This window comes from Ailuropoda melanoleuca, chromosome 3 (genome assembly GCF_002007445.2).
Source record: "Ailuropoda melanoleuca isolate Jingjing chromosome 3, ASM200744v2, whole genome shotgun sequence".
Lineage (NCBI taxonomy): Eukaryota > Metazoa > Chordata > Mammalia > Carnivora > Ursidae > Ailuropoda > Ailuropoda melanoleuca.
This window is the reverse complement of record NC_048220.1, coordinates 81,933,373-81,955,039: the sequence shown is the minus strand read 5'-3', so window position 1 is coordinate 81,955,039 and position 21,667 is coordinate 81,933,373. Positions and strand designations below refer to the sequence as shown.

The 21,667-nt window shown below is 43.2% G+C and overlaps 1 protein-coding gene across 2 annotated transcripts in view; it reads left to right on the top strand.

Annotated features, from left to right (window-relative positions):
- The window catches only part of EPB41L4A (erythrocyte membrane protein band 4.1 like 4A), a 237,804-nt gene that overhangs the window by 52,499 nt on the left and 163,638 nt on the right, over positions 1 to 21,667 (top strand). The window contains exon 1 of one of the 2 annotated variants that reach the window (XM_034656612.1): positions 8,309 to 8,848. The exons of the other annotated variant lie outside the window; for it this stretch is intronic. Coding sequence (XP_034512503.1) covers positions 8,792 to 8,848 — 57 coding nt within the window. The 5' untranslated portion in view covers positions 8,309 to 8,791. Of the gene's footprint in view, positions 1 to 8,308; positions 8,849 to 21,667 lie in introns of those variants that run through there. 2 annotated transcript variants of the gene reach the window in all.

Sequence of the window (21,667 nt, the reverse complement as noted above, 5' to 3'; positions counted from 1 at the left end):
CCAGAATCTTCTGCATGCTCTGTCTCCCCACAGCCCTCATTACACCCAACTGCAGTTATTCATGTGGATTTGGACCCTGTCTCAGTTACATCTTCATTTAAAAATCGTTGGCGTCAAGCCCGGCGTGTGGTATGAATATCATGCTTAGGAACATTACTGAGTGAGGTGAGGCTCAAACACAGTTATATAGAGGTAATAATCAGCTTCTTTGGGAATACGTTGAAACACATTTTTGGTTTGTGGTTGTGTGGTTTTGAGTGGACAGATGCAATCTCATAGATGTTTGGGAGCTCACTGTTGAGGTAGGTTCCCTGTCTCCACACCTGAGTGCCTCATAGCATCCCTGTCCGTCACTCATCACAGAGTGTCTCACTTCGCAGATCTGCCTTGAACTAAGCCCCCCACCTCCATACCCCCATCTGCCTCCTCTAGCTGACTTCCCACTTGCCCTGCAGGGTGACTCATGGGACTTTCCAGATGCTTTAGGTTTTCTGTGCAGCTAAGAAACATTCAGATCAACTGTGTTTTTAAATCATATTTTCTAACAAAGTGGCTTCCCATATAGTAGGATTTGGGCACATTATTTTTGATCATACCTGAAAATGATGATTTTTAAAGCAATTTGAGAGGACTCTGTTATTAAAGATCTAAAGAGAAGTAAATAAAACATGAAAGCCATGGCTTTTGAGGTGACAGTAGGGCGATGATTCTCATGCAGGCACAATGTGATGAGTGGTCAAAGGTGGGATGCTGCTCGGAAGGTTTCATGAAAGAGGTGGCTGAGGGAAAACCATGAAGGATGGGCAAGCATTTCAACAGGCAGAGACTAGAGTGAGGATGGCAGTTCATGTGAAGGGAGGGACGTGAGCAAAGGTGGTGAGTAGTGGCATGGGTTAGCTTGTATTGAATATTGCAGTTTGTTGGAAATAGGGCATAATGGGAGATAAATGTGGGAGGGTAAGTTGAGCCACGAAGTGGAGGACCTCAGATGCCAGCCTAAAGAGTGCAGATGTAGTAAGTACTGGGGAGCCCTTTCAGGGTGTTTGTCAGAAGGCAGGCGTGATGATGGGGCACTGGGAAGCTGCATCCAGCGGCAAAAGTTCAGTTGGGTGTTCCAGAGGGGTTGAAGCAGGGCACCTGTGCCTGGGTGGCTGGCTAACCCAGGGCAGCTGTGATCCTCGGCATGGTCTGCAGAGCGCTGGGGGGTGGCAAGTGGAGGCTGCCCTTGGCTGTGCCCCTCTTGGATTGGGGATGGACTGTGGCTGCTCCGCTTCCTAGACTTCGGCTTCTCTCTAAACTGCAACTAGTTTAGTCTTTCTGTTGCTTACTGTATTCCCCAGATGTCGGTTATTTTCTAAATGGATGCCCAAAGCTTAGGTGGAAAAAAGGAAGAAGAGCACCTACTTACGAAATGATAATTAAAAGCTGCATGAAGGTCCAAAAGCATGTTTGATGTGAACACAGCAACCATGTGTTCTTAGGTGAACCCATAACCCATGTATGGCCCAAGGTGCTAGAAGGTTATGGCTATCGGAGATAAAATTGGGGAGGGAGAGAAAAATCTGTAATCAAAATGTTCGTTCTTGCCTAAATTCTGCATTTTAATAAGCAGATAAGAATTATCCACGTTGCCGGGGGAATTGCCAGAGTGTTCCTCAGTTTTTAAACATTCAGTTGATTCCTTCTGTATGTTCCTCATCCTTTTCCTCTCTGTTGTATTTCCTTCATCAGTGCAGATGTCAACACAGTGAAACAGGCAAGTAACACCTTAGTATTGTTACAAACAGTTTTGACCTCTTGGACCCCTTAATGCTCACGCTGAAAATGCTTGTCTGTGTGTGTGTCTAATGATCCTTTGGTTATTCCAGCCCACTTTGTGGTTAGATGAAATACTCCTTTAGGTTTCAGTTGCTTTGCTGTTTACTTAGTGTTTCCTCAGAACTGTGTGTGATCTTAGTAGTTCTATCCATGTGTGTCTGTCTCAGCACACAGTTAGTTTACTGGTTTTGTGTCCAACCTTGGCTTGGAGTTAGGGTCAGACATACAGCTGGCTACTTGGACTATAACTGTCAAAATGCCAAATATTGGGTATCCACCCTCAGATCCTCCACTTTGATGTTTAGAAAGCTATAAAGAGTACTGGGGATTTAAGAATTCACATAGATGTAGCCTTCCTTTCAAAGTTGTAGCCTGAGAAGTGTCAGAATTTCTGTGGCTAAAACTTGTATTGACTGATAGAACAGGGAAATGATGATTTGCACATTTGTTTCACTAAAATTTATTTTTGTTTATCTTCAGTTATGGCTGTGAAATAACATAGTGACATAAAAAAGCGTTGAGAATAACATTTCTGCGGTCTGGTTATATCGCTGCCATGTTTCTGTTTATGAACCTCTGGGGCTAATGTTTTTCATGAGAACCAGAATGAAGTACCTATTCTCAGCTTGACTTCTTTCAATTTCTGTTTATTAACCTTTAGGCATCTTTTCAGTTCTTTCTTGTTTGGTTTCTTTTGTTAGGTGAAAGTATACAATTTATTTAACTTTAAAGGATTTTTTCTATCAGATGTTTGAAAATACCACACCTCAGTATATCTGTGTGAATAAATGATGTGACATACAAAAATACTGAGAATCTTGGAAAGAGAAAGCAAAAATAATTGTGGCGTGTTGTGGCTAATGGTCTTGTTCCTACTAACTGAGTAACCTGAGATTCCTGGGCAAATGCATTGATCTCCCTTGTCCTTATCAATGAAATCAAAGAACTGAATACCATCCTAACTCTTTAAAATTAAAAAACAAAACATCAAAACTGGTCATAGATAAATGTTTATACTGGAAATTTGGGAAACACAGAAGAGTCTAACAAGAAAATAAAAACCATCATAGGTTGCCTGGGATGTGTGTGTACTAACTGACTATACAGGGGCTCTAGGGAACTTTCCGGGGTGATGGAGATGTTCTCTTTTTTTTATTGGGCTGTGGGTTACGTGGGTATGTTTGTCAAATTCATCAAACTGTATTCTTTAGATCTGTATATAAATCGTATTGTAATACAGAACAAAATCATACAGTCTCAGTACCCAGGGATAACCGTGGTTGACGTTCTGTGTATTTACTTCTAGTGTAGTATTTCTTTAAAGATGAGATCTTACTGTGTTCATTGTGTATATTGCTTACTTTTAAAAAATTAGTATTGTGTTGAGAATTTCTAAATGTCATTTAAATTGCTTTAAATATAATAGCCACATGATATCTATTAACTAAATATATCCAGTTTTATATAATCAGTTCTCTGTTGTTGGGTATTTAGGTTGTTAAGATCCTTCACTTTTGTAAATCAGACTTATAAACTTAATTGCACAAAATGTTTCCTCAGCTGTGGATATCTTGTGTATGTGTCCGTTTATTCTAATTAGGTTTGATTCCATTTAATTCAAGATCCTATTCTTGAGGGCCACTCTGAACATGCAGAGCAGTGAACCATTCCACCCATGCCCTGAAAGGAGCCTGTTGTCACGTGAGCCAGATAAAGTGAGGTTGAAATGAAAATAGTAATGCGAGTTGTTATAGCATGTGAGTATTTGAGTATTTTGGGTCTCAGGAGCTACAAATTTCGACAAAATAAGATCACATTGGTATAAATGAAGAAATAATAGTTACCATTTATTAAGACTTACGTGATACACATTGTGTCAAAAAATTTTGAGTAGTTATCTTACAATGGCTGAGTGAGGTAATATAAAAAAAAATCAAATACTACAGAAGTAAAGACTGTATTAGTTAGGGTTCCCCAGAGTAACAGAACTAGTAGGACATGTCTATGAGGAGATTTGTTGCAAGGAATTAACTTAGGCTGTCGTGGGGGCTGGCTAGGCAGGTGGTCAAGAAGGGCAGGATGGATGTCTTGGACTTAGCTGAGCTGCTGTCCGCAGGTGGAGTTTCTTCTTGCAGTCATTCTCTGTTCTACTCTTGAGGCCTTATAACTGATTGAATCAGACCCATGCCGATTTAATAGGAAAATCTTTCCTAAACTGGTAGTAGACTTTAATCATGTGTGCAAAATACCTTCACAGTGTCATGAGATTAGTGTATTATCTTACCCAGATTTTAATAGTAATTCCTTAATATTATAAAATATTCAGTCAATATTAACATTGCTGGCTGTTTCATAAGTGAAAGTGATGAACTTGTATATTTTTTAATAGCTTGGGTCAGAATACAAGTACGAGCTATACATTGCCGTTGGTAGCTATGTGTGTTTTTGAAACCGTGGGTTCTCTGATTTCCTCTTCGTTGGTTGAAGATATTGGGTTATTTGTTCTTCCTAGATGGTGTACCCTACTCATTTTATGGATGACTGGGTTCAGTTGTGTAAGCTGAACTCCAAGCCAAGGCTGACTCAGAGCCAGAGTTTTAACCTCTTCTGCAATGGTGGTGATGGCAGTGAAGCTGCTGATACCAAGCACAGCTCAGTGGGAGCACCTGCTGTGTGCCAGGGCCTTGAGCTACCTCACACACTGTCAGCTCGTTTCATCTTCACGGGATAGATGGGGTTCCCATCTTCAGGCAGGTCAGTTGACTTTCTCCAACATCAAAGAGCTAGCTAAGTATCAGAGTTAGCATTCAAGCAGTCTGCATCTGGAGTTTGAATTCTTAACCACTCTGCTACATGGTTCCATGCTGTATTTCTTCTTAAACACAGGGGATGAGAAACCATTTTGGTTGCCTCTTGGAACCTGGACGTGATTGAAATTACGAAGCTAAATTTTATCCAGTGATTTTCCAGGGCTGTTGGGAAAACGGAATCAATGAATGATTGAAAGCACTTGAGAACCTTTAATGTAAAAGGCTATTATGGAAAGTGTATGTGTGTAAAGTCAACTGCCTTCTATTCCCCGATTCTCATTTGTGCCCTATATGTCAGTTGCTTTCAAATGTAATCTGTTCCTATGGGCCACATTCTGAATGTGACACTTTTATTTAAAGTCACTTAAACATTAGAGAAAACCTCTAAGAAACCTGTTTAGAAACTATTGTGGCCAAAAGTGCCTTGTGCCCTTCCTAGATGATTTTTCTTTCCTGGGTGAGGAGAGATTTGTTTGTGGTCCCAAGATGGACCCAAAATGCACTCTTGGAAGCAAATGCCTCTGAAGTGTAGCAGCTTACTGCAAAGCCTGAGTGTCTGTATATGCTGAAATTTTCCTACTTTGTATGCTGATCCACTAACTGGAAGCATCCGAGCGAATCCCTGTGAGTCTCAGTGATTGCTCTTTCCTCAAGTCCACCTCTTCGGGTGTCACCGCCTCACTTCCTCAACTCAGGCGGCGCGAAGCTGGCCCCTCCCACTGCAGCTCCACACACCGAGAAAGAGTAGACCCCTCCAGTTCTGATTCCTTTCACGAGGATTGGATTAAACTGCTACCTAATGCAGCACATGGGGGCAATTGGCTGGGCTGATAAAAAGGGCCTGGAAAATGTGCCTGATGCTCTTACCCTGCCAGCTCATCCACTCGGGACTGCCCGGCATCTCAAACCCACCTGACTGGATGGGGCTGAGCACGGTTCCTATAAATACATGGCAGTAAACGCTTTAGAAAAGTTATCAGCAAAGACCAGTGATAAGGTGTTTTTCATAGGTCTACAATTCAATGGAAAGAGAGATAGGAGAAAGAATAGGGAAAAGGAACAAAGAGAGGGAAGGAAAGGAAATTGGCAAGCCCACTGGAATAGCAGTTTTTCTGTCCAGTAAGCATGGTTGCTTATGGCGCACAGCGTGTAGTGTTTTTCTTTGTTGCTGGTATATCTCATGAAATGGTCTTTAATGAAAAAGGGTTACTTATTAACATTTCTTTTTATTTTTTATTTTCAGTTTTTTTTTTTTAAAGATTTTGTTTATTTATTTGAGACAGAGAGAGAGAGCACAAGCAGAGGGAGGGGCAGAGGCAGAGGGAGAAGCAGACTTCTCACTGAGCAGAGAGCCTTGGTCTCAGGACCCTGAGATCATGACCTGAGCGGAAGAAGGCAGATGGTTACCCAACTGAGCCACCCACCTGCCTTAACTTCTCTTTTTAGAAAGTGAAGTTTTTAACCATTTTTTAGATGTGTGTCTTCTAAGAATGTTTCTCTGACAATTTTATAGTTTCTAATTGCAAATAATTTTGCATAGTGTTTTATGAGTTATTTTGTTCCATTCTAGAGGGTGAAATTGATATTTGGCTTTAAAGCTATTTGAAGAAATTTTGCTGCTTTTTTATTTGCATACATAATACCATTATACTGTCTTCACCTGAGATAAGATGGTACACAGAATTTTGGATTACTGTGCAAAAATATTTTTCTGTGCTTCTTTTTAGATATAGGACTCTGTCTTTAGAGTGTTCTATTTTTTAAGGCATGTACTTAGGATTCTGAACAATACAGCTTTTAACATTTAAAATTACTTCCTTTTGGATTGTTGAATGTGAGCCATCAACAGAAATGTTTATAAAGGTTTACATGCCTTGTTAATTTGTGAGGTTATGAAATAGGTATTAGGGAATCCTGTCACTGCGATATTTAGTTGGCAGCTAAAACATCCTGTGCTTTAAAGCTTCATTTGACCTCTGCTTTTAAAGTAATTTTATATGTGCACACACACATACACACACATACAATTTGTGTTTGTAGACATATTCCTTGAAGAATTGGTTGTGAGGGAGGTAAGTAACATTTATATCAGTTTCAAGTAGGAAGATTATAATCAAATACAATGAATTGTATGTGGGATTTTTGGAACTTGATTCGTTGAACAAATTGGACTGGAAGTTATCGAGTGTCCTTGTGCTAGGCTCTGGAGACAGAGCAATGAGCTAAAAGTCCCTGTTCCAGTGAAGCTTCCGTTCTGGTGCAAGGAGACCATTACACAAAGAAAAAATAAATACATGCTAGAGGTTAAGAAGAAAAAGTCGGATGAAGAGGGTGGGAGTGTTGGGAGTGGGGAGGATGGAACAGTGGTTGGGGACAGTCTTTCAGATGAGGTAACATTGGAACAGAAACCTGAATGAAGTAAGGAGGCAAATCATCTGGCTGATTGTGGAGAGAAAGAAAGTATCCTTGCAGAGTGAACAGTAGGTGTGGAGGCCCTTGAGTCAGCCTGATGGACACTTATTTATGAACAATATTGAAGATGGTTTTAGGGCTGGGTCAGTGTTTTGGGCCTTTTGTCTAAGCTGGATCTTTATCCAGGGAGTAGATAAAGAAATAAGGTATATATAATTTTAAGTGGATCTTCCGTAAACAAAATTCACATCACAAAACGAAATTGGCAGAAAGGTATATGTAGTCGTATCAGAACTAGTAAAGGTAAAAGGTAAAAATAAAACCTTAACATGTTAATATACAGCATTTAAAAATTGTTATATTCAGAGCAGGGGTCTGTTTTTATTACTATTAAATCTTCACATGAGAACTAGAAAATCTTTTCTTATTGAAAGAGGTGATCTAAGACAAACTCCCTATTAAGCATTGTAATGGGTTGAATTGTGTCCCTACAAAAGATAATGAAATCCTGACCCCCTGACCCCCAGTACCTGTGAATGTGACCTTAATGGAGAATAGGGTCTTTGCAGATGACCAATTTAAGATGAGGTCGTTAGGGTGAGTCCTAATCCAGTATGACTGGGTCCTTATAAAAAGTGGGAAATTTGGGCACAGGGAGACATACACAGAGGGAAGGCAATGTGAAGACATGGGGAGAATGCCGTCCACAAGCCAAGAAAAGCCTGAGGCTACCGGAAGCTAGGTGAAAGGCATGGAACAGATTGTCTTTCATGGCCCTCAGAAGGCACCAGGCCTGCCAATACCTTGACCTGGGACTTGGAGCCTTCAGGACTGTGAGACAATAAGCTTCTGGTGTGTAGGCAACCCAGTTTTTGCCGTGCTTTGTTACAGCAGCTCTAGGAAACTAATATGGGCATTAAGGGATATTTTGTTTTCTTCTAAAGCTGTCAAAAATGAAATGAGAGGGGCGCCTGGGTGGCACAGCGGTTAAAGCGTCTGCCTTCGGCTCAGGGCGTGGTCCCGGCATTGTGGGATCGAGCCCCACATCAGGCTCCTCCACTATGAGCCTGCTTCTTCCTCTCCCACTCCCCCTGCTTGTGTTCCCTCTCTCGCTGGCTGTCTCTGTCTCTGTAGANAAATTAAAAAAAAAAAAAAAAAAAATGAAATGAGAAGATAAACCTTAAAATACTTGCTGTATCTTGGCAACTTGATAGGTGTAGAGTAGGGCAAATATAGATGCCCACACACCCCTGTGGGATCACAGCCTTTGCACCCTCAGGGTTTCCCTCCATCTGATGAATATTTCATATTTGGTTGTTGATTTCTTTATCTAAAAAGGGTAATGTGATTTTTGGCAAATGGCAGCCACAAAAAATGTGCAACGGTGGAAAGATTCCCCAATGGAAGTATAATGCGTTTCCAGGAATGTTGTTGCTATATTGCATTTTTTCTGTTTTCTGCTTTTAGTACGTTATAAGGCTGCTCTCTTTATAGTAACACATGAGAAAAATGGACTGAATGAGCTTCCTTCTCAATGAGGAAGTAAAGCACGTGGTCATGCCCTCTGAAGAGGACAGTTGATTTAGGACTTTTAGAAGGTGCGGAACGTAGTAAGTTGAGGAAGTTTTCTTAAAAACAAAACTGGAAGGTACGTTGTTATGCTTTCGTACTGGGGAATGAAGGCCGGGCCGTAGAGGTCAGGGCCCCTGCTGAGGGAGCATTTTCCCGGAGTTCTGTCAGCAAGTTTTAGAATGCCTGTGATTTGGATCCTTGAAATCTGGCTGTGCGTTTGTGTGAGGATGCGTATGGTGAGTGGGGTCTGAGCGATATGGCTTGTGTTTGAATCCTGGCTTCATGGCTTGTTGGCTCTTTGACCTTGAGCAAGTTACTTATTCTCTGTGACTCAGTTTCCCCCGCTCTGAGAATTAGTAGAACTGTAGTACCAGCCTCAGAGCTTTCTGTGGCAACGAGATGATCCTCGTAAAGTGCTTTAGAATGGTGTCTGGTCACATTAAGTGTTCTGTAATTTATAGGCATTGTTAGTAGTATAAAATAGGCTTCACCTGCCTTTTCTTTCTGTCAGTGGGAGACAGGCAATGACTCGGGTGCACTGGCCAGAAGGAGTTAAAAAGATGCTTGTACCCAGTGCTGAAGAACGGAAGCTTTACTTGGTTCTAAATCCTGTTTGGAAGATGTAGGATTTGTGGAAGTACTCATTGGCTGTTTGAGTTTCTAGAGCTGACTTTAGCCTTCATGATGGGAGAGGAGGGGGATGATGGAGCATGGGTACGTTCAGGCTCCCTGGGGCTCCCTGACCTTGGGAGATCCATTAGTGTGATAATGATGTTAGCCAGCATGGAAAGCTCCCTTACAATGAATCAGCAAGTGCCAGCCAAGCACAGTACAGAATCTTGTCTTTTAATTCTCAAACCAGTCCTGTGGGGCAGTTTTTATTACCAGTTATGTTTTTAAACTGGAAAATTTTGAGCTTTGGAAGGTTGCTTATCTAAAGTTACACATTAAGGACGTAGTGCAGCTGGGACTGGAACTGAGTCTGATGACAGAGCCAGGGCTTCTAGCTTTTGGGGAATCATGCCGATTTCTCTCCCTTCCCAGTGTCTGCTTCACCATTGAGGAACCCTTGCCCAAGGGCAGGGAGGTGATGAGCTGGACTGAGTCACCCAACACTGTTGGTTTTATGGGAGGAATATAACAAGAGGAAGGTGTTGGCAAGCAGTCTCTGTCATCTGTTCTTTCCTATATATTTTTTGATGACTAAAACATTGATCTTGCAGTTATGAAAATTGTGAGGTCAGTTTTAAGAAAACATATCAGAACTATGTATCTATGCATATTTTTCAGCAGACTTTGTATGTAGCATAATGGTACTCGACTATTGCTTAAAGAACTTTGGGGACTTTTCTTCCTGATTTATCTTATAAACCACTTTGAGTCATATAATATACCTTTTAAAAATCAGTCACTTTAAATTTATGTATTATTTTTTAATTAGAAAATACTGTGTTATTTGGTGTGCCCAACACCTTTATTAAATCTGGCCTTCAGATAATTATTGGATTTTTCCACCTTACGGCTGCCCTCATATGACAGTTTGCAAATGTTGAGGATATACAAGGAATGTGCTACATTCTCAGAAGGGAGTTCTGGAGGAAACACTAAACTGTTTTGACACGTCTGCCCTGTTGGCAAAACAGCATGATAATCATAGGAATTGTTTTGAGTCGGGTGGCACTCATTGTGCGCTATTCATCCTGGCACACTTGTAAAGTTATTCATTGCTTGACCTCCAGAGCACTGAGCTCATCACTACTGTCTAGATAGATTCTGTCTGCTTCTGTTTTGACGTCTGCTATCCTTTCCTGTCCTCATCTTGTACTGTACCCTCACTGAGGGTGGCTTTTCCTCCTATGTGAACAAGCTCAGGTCGTCGTCGTCTTTTTTTTTTTAACTTGCACCAGCCAACACTCTGTTTCCCATCTTCTCTTCATAGAAGATAACTAGTAGCCAGAGAAGGAGGTGAAAGCCACAGGACAGGTCATGGTCAGATGCTATAGCAGTGGTTCCCAAAGTGTGAACTCTGGACCCACAGCCTCAATGCTCCCTGGGCCCACCCCAGACCAACTGGATTAGAAACTCTGTGGGTGGGGCCCCAGAAATTAGAAACTCTGCCATCAGTTTAAGCAATGTTACCAGTTGATTGTGACGCTCCCTTAATTTTGAGGACCCCTGTGCTACAGAAAGGTCAAGTTAAATAAGGGCTGGAAATCCCTATTGGAGTTCCTAATTGGGCAGTTCTTTGTATCCCTCCTTGGCCCCCTCAGTCCTGGGCAGTCTTGCTTCTGTCCCCAGCACTTTGCGGAGCGTCGTGCTCTAGGTCGGCAGGACCCTGACCGCTGTGCTGCTGTGAGCGTAGATGCCGGAGGGGCGCTGGGCCCCTAGTCAGGAGTGGTGAGTCTGTTTCAGCCTCCTCCTGTCAACCAGCTGGGTGACTTGATGGGAGTGGCTAACCAGTCTAGGCCCCAGTTTCTTGTTTGTTAACCCAAAGTGAGATTTGCTAATCATTAAAGGATCTCCTCCATCATGTCTAAGGTTTTCTATTTCGTATGAACATTTTAGCATTTGAAAATTTTAAATTAATAAATTTGTTTAAATGTATTTATTTGTTACTGTGTCATTAGCCACTCAGATTTAAGCTTGTTGTTAATGGTCACCAAAACTTTGAATCTCCAACATATATTTCAGCCCCATAATAATGAAGCCAATTCACTAACGGGGGCTGTGCTGTCAGACAGTGACTCAGCTCACTGAGGAGCCTGACATCTTCATTTTCTGCCCATCAGTGGGAAGATCGCCAGCCTTGGTGCAGCGCTTGTATTTGTGGTTTGATGATTCGAATCTCCTCCTTTGACCAGGGAAGACAGCCACATGTGAAATGCTTTTGTGGTGTGATTCCTCCTCTTTTCTTTTTTTTCCTCTTCTTTTTTTTTCTTTTCTTTTCTTTCTTTTTCTTTTTTTAAAGATTGATTTATTTGAGACAGAGAGAGGTTGGGGAAAGCACAGAGGGAGACAATCTTTGAAGCAGACTCCCCACTGAGCATAGAGCCTGACACAGGGCTTGATCCCATGACCCATGAGATCATGGTGTGAGCCGAAACCAACAGTCTGTCACTCAACTGACTGAGCCACCCAGGCGCCCTCTCCTCTCTTCTTTTCTCTGGCACCCACGTAGTCACCGTGACTGCTGATTTCCCTCCAGCATCTCTTGTATCCGTTTTCTCCTTTCTCTTCGCACTCCCTCCCACCCCACCCCGCTTTCTTTAACTCATGGTGTCTCAGCGCCTGCTTCGTGCTGGATCGTACACTAAAGGTCTGGGGCTGAACTGTGAGCACGGTAGCAGAGATGCAGAGTTTGCTTGACATTCCAGAGCAGGGTTGCTTGGCAGACCTTTTCCGTAAAGCATCAATCAGGTAAGAAGTATTTTCGGCTTTGTGAGGCATGAGGTCTCTGTCGCAACTGTTGGACTCTGCTGTAGACAGTATGTGAGACAATAGTGTGCCTTTGTTCCAGTCAAACCTTACATGGCAGGCCAGATTTGGCCATGCACCATGGTCTGCTAACCCTGATGTAGAAAGTGAGGCAGACCACTAGCCAATACACAATTGAAAAATGCGTGTATCAAGTTGTGATAAGTGTTATGAAAAAAAAGCAGTGTGAAGGGAATGAGGAAGCTGGGGAGTGTGTGTATAGGGGGTGTTCCATTTTATGTAGGCTGGATGAGGAAGCCCCCTCATCTGAAGAAAGTGGGGACACAACATGGGACATGTGGAAGAGGCTCCCTGGTGGGTGGGAAGAGTGCCCCTGGCATTGGCTGCCTACTGCGCTCAGTCAGGGAACCACAGGGAAGCCATAGTGGCTGAGGGGAGCCAGGGTGAGAGTGGGCAGGGACTCTGGGACAGCTGCCAAGGACAGGTTGGTGTAAGTTCACCGACAGAGGAGAGGAGGCAGGCTGTGTGAGGGTGTGGAGGTGTGAGAGAGGATGATGTGCATGGGGAAAGGGGGAGATCTGGTTTGGCTGGAGAACAGGTTACATGGGGCTCGTGGGAGTGAAAGGACCTGAGGCTGGTAAAGTAGGCTTTGAATATCATGCCACGGAGTTTTGGCTTTATTTGCGGGAGATTTTTAGAGAGAGGAACATCGTCAACTTGTTTTAGAAAAGGTGAGAGGTGGGGATGTGGGCAGGGGGAGGGATGAGGGAAGAGGAGATGGATTCATGGGAGATCTTACGCTGGCTCTGCGGAGTCTTCTTGTGTCTCCTGGGGCGCCAGTGCCTTCCTGCAGTGGTGTCTTTGTTCCTGTCACTCCTCCCTCCATGAACGTCTGCTTCTTCACTTGGGAAGAACAGCCCAAAGGCTTCCCCATCCTGATCACTCCCAGTTGAGGCTCCACTTCCTCTTCCGTATTCTCGTAGAGCCTTCTTCCTGGTATTTCTCTTACGGTGTGGGTCAGAACGTGCGCTTATCGCTTCTTAAGTATTTTAACCTTCTTGAGGGCAAGGAATGCTTTATTGATACTGGGATCTTAGTATATAGTAGGGTGGGGAATAGGAACTCAGGAGTCTTGCTGTCTCACCACTTACTGCTTCACCTTAGCTAAGTTGCTTTGCTTCTCTCAACCTGCATTTTCTCATCTGTGAAAGGAGATAGCATTATCAGCCTCTCCAGGCTCTTGTGATAATGGAGATAGTGCATGGAGGCACTTAAAATGGAGTCTGCACGTTTTATGTGTCTAATAAATTCTGTCAGTTAGCGTTATTGTTGCATTATAATAATGCTTAACACAGTGCCTGGAATATAGTAAATGCTCAAAAAACCTTGGTTGTTGGAGGGAATGTGGTACAGATAGAGTTTATGGTATGTGGATACGGACCAACTCAAATTGTGGCAAAGCTGACTATAACAGATCCATTTGGTCTCTATAACTATCCAATTACGGGATTGCAGAGAAACTGAAATATAGCTAGATATCTTAGAAAGCAATTGCAGAAGACAAGCTGATAAAATTTCATTTTGATGAGTGAAAAATCTCAGTACACATGCGTTATCAGTATCCATGATCAAATATTCTTGCATCTTACAAAATCTTCACAAAACAGGTTTGAAAGACAAATTATTGAGGAGTAATAATTAATGTCAGCAAAGTGTATTGGTTCCATACTGAGAGAGCTAGCTTCTGTGTTGGGGTCCTCAGTGGCCCCAACGACTGACTACACACTGCTGGTATGCCTTGCATTGCTCAGAAAGAGAGGGCTCTGGTATGTGAGCAGACTCTGAAAGGGAAGACTGTACTGAAAAGACTAGTCACTGATCTCTTCACTCCAGAGAGATCAGAAATAGTTTTGAGACATGGCCTTGAAGAAGTTGAAAATCATATGATTGTTCCCCAAAGCCTCTAGGTTATTTGTGAGCTCTAAAAGCTACCATCTACGTTTTAAACCTATAACTGAAAATCTTTTCCTGTCTGGCCTTCATTAATGGGAGGTTGCACTCATGGTATCTCCCTTGGCACAACCACTTAGACTCTGCACCTTGTGGTCGTCTCCTTTCTGAACTGTTGCCTCCCTGACTCTGTCTGGCTTTCTGGTCTTGAACTTTGGGTCAGCAGAGTGGTAAGCCCTAATCGTAGGGTTCCACCTCACCACAAGGGGACCAGGAAGTGCTGTCCTGCCACTGGGGATATTCTGTGAGCAGCTGTAGTGAGTGCCCCAGGAACGTGTGTAGTAGAAAGAAAGTCACACCACTTTGAAGCTTCTTGACCTGCATGCTCCCAGATGACAGTCCATACAGCCTCATTTCCCCAGGTAATTGACAGCAGAGCACTTCAGTTTTTATTTTGTTACTTAGCTTAGTATATTACTGTTGTTGAGGAAATCCTAACCCAAACTTTACTTTTATTAGGATTATGCAGAGATTTCTATTACCCACTCCCATTCATTTTTGTTGTTAAAATTATGTGTGGTCTCTAGATTTTGCATACCTCTTTGAACTACCGATTTTGTCTGTTTTTGAATCCCCCACTATATCTTCACTCATGTTTTCCTCCTACCCAGAAGGTCTTACTTCTTTTCTCTCCACTCATCCAGTCCTCCTCATTCACTAAGACTTCTTCCAGGGAGCCTTTCCTTCGTGAGTGTAGGGAATCAGGAAATGTAACTTTGTGGACGTTTAAGGACATTGCCTGATGGATCAAAAAAAAACTGTGGAAGAGTCCTGTTTCTCGACAAAGGAATAGCAGGTGCAAAGCACTGAAGGAAAGAAGTCAGTGTAGCTGGACCTTAAGAGCCGAGAAGAGAAACACCAGCTGTGACTGATCGAAACTAGATTATGGTGAGCAAAGTAAAGGTAATTTGGGCTTTGTCTTTATAATGTTGGGACTCCCTTGAAGAATTTTAAATAAGGTGTTAAGGTCAAGTGTACATCTTCAGATACTCTGGCTGCTGTGGGGAGACCAGGTAGGAGGCAGTTGCAGTGGTCCAGGTGACTTGGATTGGGTGGTGGAGTCAGGAGCCGTGGGCAGATTTGTCCACTAATCTTGTCCAGGCATTACAATGTCTGGTTGGTATAATGGGGTAAAATGAACCATCTGGAAAATGCCAATTTGTTGGCCTGGGTGAATGGATTGAAAGTCTAGAAGCACCCAAACATAATCAAGTGATTTTTCCTCATATTTCTCATTTCCTTTGATTGAAGAGAAAGGGTTAAAAAAAAAGGCAATGTTTCAAAAAATAAATAAAGGTAGTGGTGATATTTTCTGCCTATAAATCTATATTAGGTTTACCTTTTCCTGTTCAGGGAGTAGATTAATTCTTCCTCTTAGGAGGCTGAAGAGATGGTTGAGTCATATTCCACTGTGTGTGTGTGTGTGTGTGTGTGTGTGTGTGTGTGTGTGTGTGTGTATCTCACATCTTTATTCATTCATTTGTCAGTGGACATCTGGGCTCTTTCCATATTTTGGCTATTGTGAGCATTGCTGCAATAGTGCCACTTTGAATCACTGTCTTTGTATCCTTTGGATAAATACCTAGAAGTGCAATTGGTGGGTCATAGGGTAATTCTATTTTTAACTTTTTGAGGAACCTCCATGCTGTTTTCCACAGTGGCTGCACCAGTTTGCAGTCCCAACAATAGTGCAGGAGGATTTCCCTTTCTCCATACCCTCGCCAACATCTGTTGTTTCCTGTGTTGTTCGTTTCAGCCATCTGACCGGTGTGAGGTGGTGTCTCATTGTCGTTTTGATTTGTATTTCCCTGATGCCCAGTAACGTTGAACATTTTTTCATGTGTCTGTTAGCCATTTGCATGTTTCTACCCCTGAAACTGATAATACACTATATGTTAACTAAATTGAATTTAAATTTAAAAAATTAAAAAAAAGTTGAATAACCTGGAAAAAAAGAAGCTGAAGAGATTCCCGATGTTCAAGAAGGAGGGTACCTCTGGAGTTTGGTGCCTGGGTGGATTCAGCCTCTGCTGGAGGTCCTTTGGTTTTTGTTTTTGTTTGTTATTTTGCCTTTTGGTGATGGAGATCTTTCCCCCATCCTCGTGTACCCTGTGCAGAGCCTCGGCCTGGTCTTAGTGGGGCATCCTGTGTCCATGGCTCCTTCTGCCCAATTAATGCAAAGCCTCCTGTCTTCTTTCCTCTAACCCACAGAGTGGTTATTTTTGTGCTAATTTTAATAGAAGTAAAGATGACTTTCATGGTGAGGATTTACCCCATTCTAGGCCAGAGTTCAGAGTTATTTCCTAAAATCGTTTGTCCCGAATGTTTTTTGTAGTTCTTTTCTCTATCAGAGTGGAATGGTTGGCTCTTGCTCAGGTGTCTGGGAGATACTCATTCTCCTCATCTTCCCTTTTTCTTAAACTCACTTTTAATCCTGCCCTGCAGTCCTTGAGGTGACCTGAAGTGGGTGCTGAGCAAGCTGTTTGTGTGTTTTTACAAGAGAAACTGATGCTAACAATATCCGAGTGTGAACCTAGAATAATTCGATGTGATATCCCTCCTGGCTAATCAGAGGCCCTGGCAGACAGCCAGCTTGCCAGAGAAGCATTTATGCAAAAGGAGAGCTGGTGACATGTGTCTTGGGAAGAGTGACATCAGATCTGCTGTCAGTATTTAGCAGAGGGAGAGGGAGAGACAGGCTCTCAGATAACATGTGAGTGGAGGGGAGTGTGTGGAAAGAAAAGAGGACCAGAGGAAGTCAGGCATTTGGGGAAGACACATTTCCCCTCCTGGCCGAGCCATCCATTTGTGAGAATAAGGGAGTGTAAGCATAGCTTCCTGGATGGTCTCTGCTTTGTGTGTGTGTGTGTGTGTGTGTGTGTGTGTGTGTTTAATATTCAACAATACCACGTCTCCTGGGGCTCAGTGTCACAGCCATTATCCTTCCATCTGAGGCTGGCTGCAGTTTCCCGCAGAGACCAGCAGTGCATCCCCTTAATTGGCTGGTAGGGTCAGCAGCATTGACATGCATGTTCCTACCATCCCCCCTTCTTGACACCTTCCCCTCTGCCCAGTGTGTTTCCTAGAGAGAAGGCCCAGCAGAACCAGAAGGAATTAGAAGTCTTGCCTGAGAAATGAAACCTGTTCCAGGATGCAGCTCCTTAGCCAGAAGCTCCTTCCCAAACCTGTGATAGGCTTTAAGCCTTTGAGTGGGTGCCTCCATTTTAAACTGATAGAGAGGGGCGCCTGGTGGCTCAGTCATTAAGCGTCTGCCTTCGGCTCAGGGCGTGATCCCAGCATTCTGGGATCGAGCCCCACATCAGGCTCCTCCGCTGGGAGCCTGCTTCTTCCTCTCCCGCTCCCCCTGCTTGTGTTCCCTCTCTCGCTGGCTGTCTCTCTCTCTGTCAAATGGATTAAACAAACAAACAAACAAACAGATGGAGAAAAAAAGTCTTGCAGTTATTAGGAAACTATTGCTCCGCAACGTGGCTCCTAATGATTTCAGTATTTGTAGTATTTACTGCCGTTGAAGGCTCTGTAGTAGTAAGAAAAACCACGAGTTATGCTTAAATACGGATACCTGCCGCCTCCCTGCTCTCCTGCACCACATGCCGTGCGTGATCGGAGTCCCTGAAGAATCTTTTTCCAAGCTTTGGACACTAGTCTCTTGATGGGCATATTGTGTTGCTTTTAAAACAGTAAAGGAAGAAAGCCTTTTACTATTTATAAATAGGCACAAAGTATATAAGGAAAGCTACAAGACATAATACTATGCTTTTTGGAAAAGAGGGGTCAATCTTTAAAAGCCTTAACTCCTAATTTTAGCTGTACTGTTGATAACCTTGGTTATTCTGAGAATTGCCGTGGGGCATACAATACAACTTGGGCGTGTCAGTCAAATAGAAGACTTTGGAAGGACAACGTGCACAAAGCAAGAGGGAAATTGCAGAGAACCCGCGAAGGGAAAAGAACAGCGTTTCAAGGTTGAGGAGTGGAAGACTTAGTACGGAGAGGGTCCTGGTGTCATTCGGGAGCACCTGTGACATGCATCTCTTGTAGCCCGGAGCTGTAGTGTGGCCCTTTAAACGTCCAAGCCGGTAAGCAGTTATCTCCTGGCAGACCTTTTCACACTCTGAAATGGTCCTGGGTGGTCCCCAAGTGAGATAGTGGCTCCAAATAACAAGTAGTACCCACCTAAGGCTGTGTTTCAGCAAGAGTGGTTAAAGGGTAGGAAAGGGACAGTTGACAAGACAGATTGGAATAGAGAACTAAAGACAAAAGACCACCTTACTCTTCTCCCTGTCCTTCAGGTTTTGGAACTCCAGAGGCAGGAGTCTGGTAATGTTGTAGCTGCCTCCCTGAGGATAGAGGTGGAGCTCACAAATGCCCTTTGCTTTCTTTCCTGGTCCCACAGACCAGATCCTTCAGGTTCCTTGGGTTTCCATTCTCAGTCCACCTGTCTTGAGGGGGAGCTGCTTGGTAGCAGAGCTGTTTCTATTTTTTAAAAAGAGTTTATTTTATTTATTTGACAGAGAGACAGCCAGCGAGAGAGGGAACACAAGCAGGGGGAGTGGGAGAGGAAGAAGCAGGCTCCCAGCAGAGGAGCCCGATGTGGGACTCGATCCCAAAATGCTGGGATCACGCCCTGAGCCGAAGGCAGACGCTTAACGACTAAGCCACCCAGGCGCCTCAGGGCTGTTTCTTAATAAGAAACTCGTGCTGGGGATCTTCTTCCTGGCTGCCCTTGGCAGCCACCTGGACAGCGCATGGTCTGGGGCGGGGAGCTGAGGGATCCGTATTTTGAAAAAGCAGCCCAGGTGTTCCTCACCTGCAACCAGAAGTGGGCGCCGCATGGGTGCCCGTGTTGAGTTAGGAGCCCCCAGCTGCTGCTGTCACCGCCCGTGCTGGTATGGGACTGGTGGCTGCTTGCTCCTGGGGGCTGAGACATGCTAGCAAGACACGTCAACCCTCCGAAACCCCCACTTCTCCAGTGCTAAGGCATCCCCACGGGCCCGTGTCCACTGGCCATTATAAATAAGAAAATTGGGAAGCGGCGTTTAACCACCAGTTTGGGGCCATTTGTCTGGTACAGCAGGTCAATCCTTCCCAGGGCTTTATGTTTAGAACCAGGGGATCAGAGTAGTAATAAGGGAGGACGGAGCAGAAGTAATGTTTTCCAGTGAAGGCAGGACACCAGTTTGGAACCAGGTTCTTAGTGTGCATCGATCTTCACAGCAAGCCTGTAAGGAAGGGAGAGTGTTTTCCTTTTACAAGGAGATGCTGGGCACGGAGGGTTAAAGGACGTTTCTTAATTCACATGAGTATTCTGCTGTGGGAAGTGGAATTTGGGCTTGGATTTGCTTGACACAGACTCCATGGCTTTCCTACCATGTTGGTTTATGGATTTGCAAGAATAGAAAGTATTTGTTTAGCAAGTTGAAAGGTGACGTCCTTTACTTAAAATAGTTTGTGAACATAAGATGCACAAGGTCGGAAAATTGAACAGTATAGATGTTTATAAAATGATGAGCCTGTCACCCTCTTCACCCCATCACTAATTACTGTCTCCAAAAGTAATGACTATTTCTTTCAAACTATATAAAATGCACATACATTCACAGACCCAAAAGTATTAGCCTTTTTTGTTTGTATCAGGAGGGTATATCGTGCATATTGGAGCCAGGGTGACATGGTTGCAAACAAGGGAGGCATAGCCAGGCAGTCTGGATTCAAATATGGGCTCTTTCTACCGTGTTTAAGGCATTGGGTTAGTTACACTCTGTGCCTCAGCTTCCTCATCTGTAACATGGGTGTTCTGATCACATCTGCTCATGTTAAGAATGGAGAATGATGCTTGGCACATAGTAAATACAGAATGAATGTAAGCTGTTGGTCACTCTGCATATTCCTGGTTTTTTTTTTTAACTTAAAAAAATATGAGATCTACGTCTACTTAGTTTTTTCCCCTAAAAAAATAAATTAATTTCGCAAATATTTCAAAAGGTGCCCTTATTGTTCAATGTTGCAGAGCCTGGTTAGTGCAGAGCACGCTGTGGCTGTGTGCTGGCCAGCATCTCACATTGGGCGTGAGACCGTAACCATGTATGTAGTGCTTTGTACTTTTAAAGACAGCTCCCAGGTATGTTTTATTTGATCTTCTAAGCCAGCCTGTGATGTGTGCTGGGCAGGTATTATTAATGCATTTTGCAAATAAGGAAACCAAGATCGAACAGACTTGCCCTTAGGTCCCACAGCCTTGCCTAGAGCAGTGGGGAGGCCCAGAAGGCTACCTCCCTTTGATAACTGCAAATAACCCCATGGGCCACCACCTACTGGGAAAGTCCTTACCTTCAGCCAAGGAGGGGGTGGGGATGTTGAATGTGTTTCCCCCACGGTGGGAGAGGTTTGTTCGGATGTACCCACTCTCTTCTTTTCTTATAAGGAGTGACGCCTGTTTTAGGACGGTCCCTAGGATTAGAGCTGTACTGTGGGGTCACTGAAGAGATACAATCAGGAAGGGGTTTGGTGCAGTTGTGCAGGGAAGAGAGCAGTGAACCAGAAGGCAGGAAGTGTAGACTCAGTGGCTTCATTGTTTAACCTGATGCCTTGGAATTAGATGCTCTCTAGGTTGACAGATGAGGATTTAAGGCTGAGAGTTTGAAGCAATAGTTCCAGGCTACTCAGCTAGTTAAGAGCAGAGCCAGCAGTAGCTAAGGGGGGCCTGGAATAAAAGAATCAGTAATCGGGGCTATGAGAAACTTTTCTCCTACCCTGGCAACCAGCTTCCAGCACTTGTGTTCTGTCAGCGGGAAACATTTCAGTAGAGTGCTGTCCAATCCAGATACAATGGGAGCCACGAAGGTAATTTTTAATTTTCTAGTGGCCACCTTAAAAATAACAAATTAATTTTAACATATCAAATCTGTCTAAAATATGTCAACATGTCATAGAGGTAAACATTATTCTGTTTTTCATATTGTTTTCACAATCCAGTGTGTATTTAACACTTACAGCACATCTCACTTGGGACGAGGCACATGTCAGGGACTCAACAGCCCCATGTGCCTCATGGCTATATATTGGGCCCCATAGCTCTTAGAGACTAGGGACTGATTAAATGCACATTTTCCAAGTTGTTTTGAAACAACGACTGGGTCTCTTGGCCCTTGTCAACATTTCACTACACATTTTGGTTAAACACCTTTAAAATGGAGAAAGTGGATGAACTGTTAATTAGCACCACAGAAAAATCAGTTGTTAAAATCTGTGCTTTAGGAGTTGGTGATTTCGCATTATAAAAGTAATTCATCATATGGACTTTAAGTGATAAATTCCCTCTAGTACATTTGTGTTTCCTTCTAATGTATTAACTATTTCACAAAAAAATCCAAGGAACTAAGAAGTTTTAGTAGGTGCTTTGCTCCTTGAGGATTATTAAGTATTAAAATTTCAGGAAAAAGTTTAAGTCAATGGTATAATATAGTTTGATTAAAATTTGATTTTTCTTGCAACTTTTTAGGGGAATTGGTTCTTAACAGTGTTAATGTAACGGCATTTTAAATCAGTAAGCGTGATAAACATTGAGCAGTTAGCAACATTGGATTGTAGAT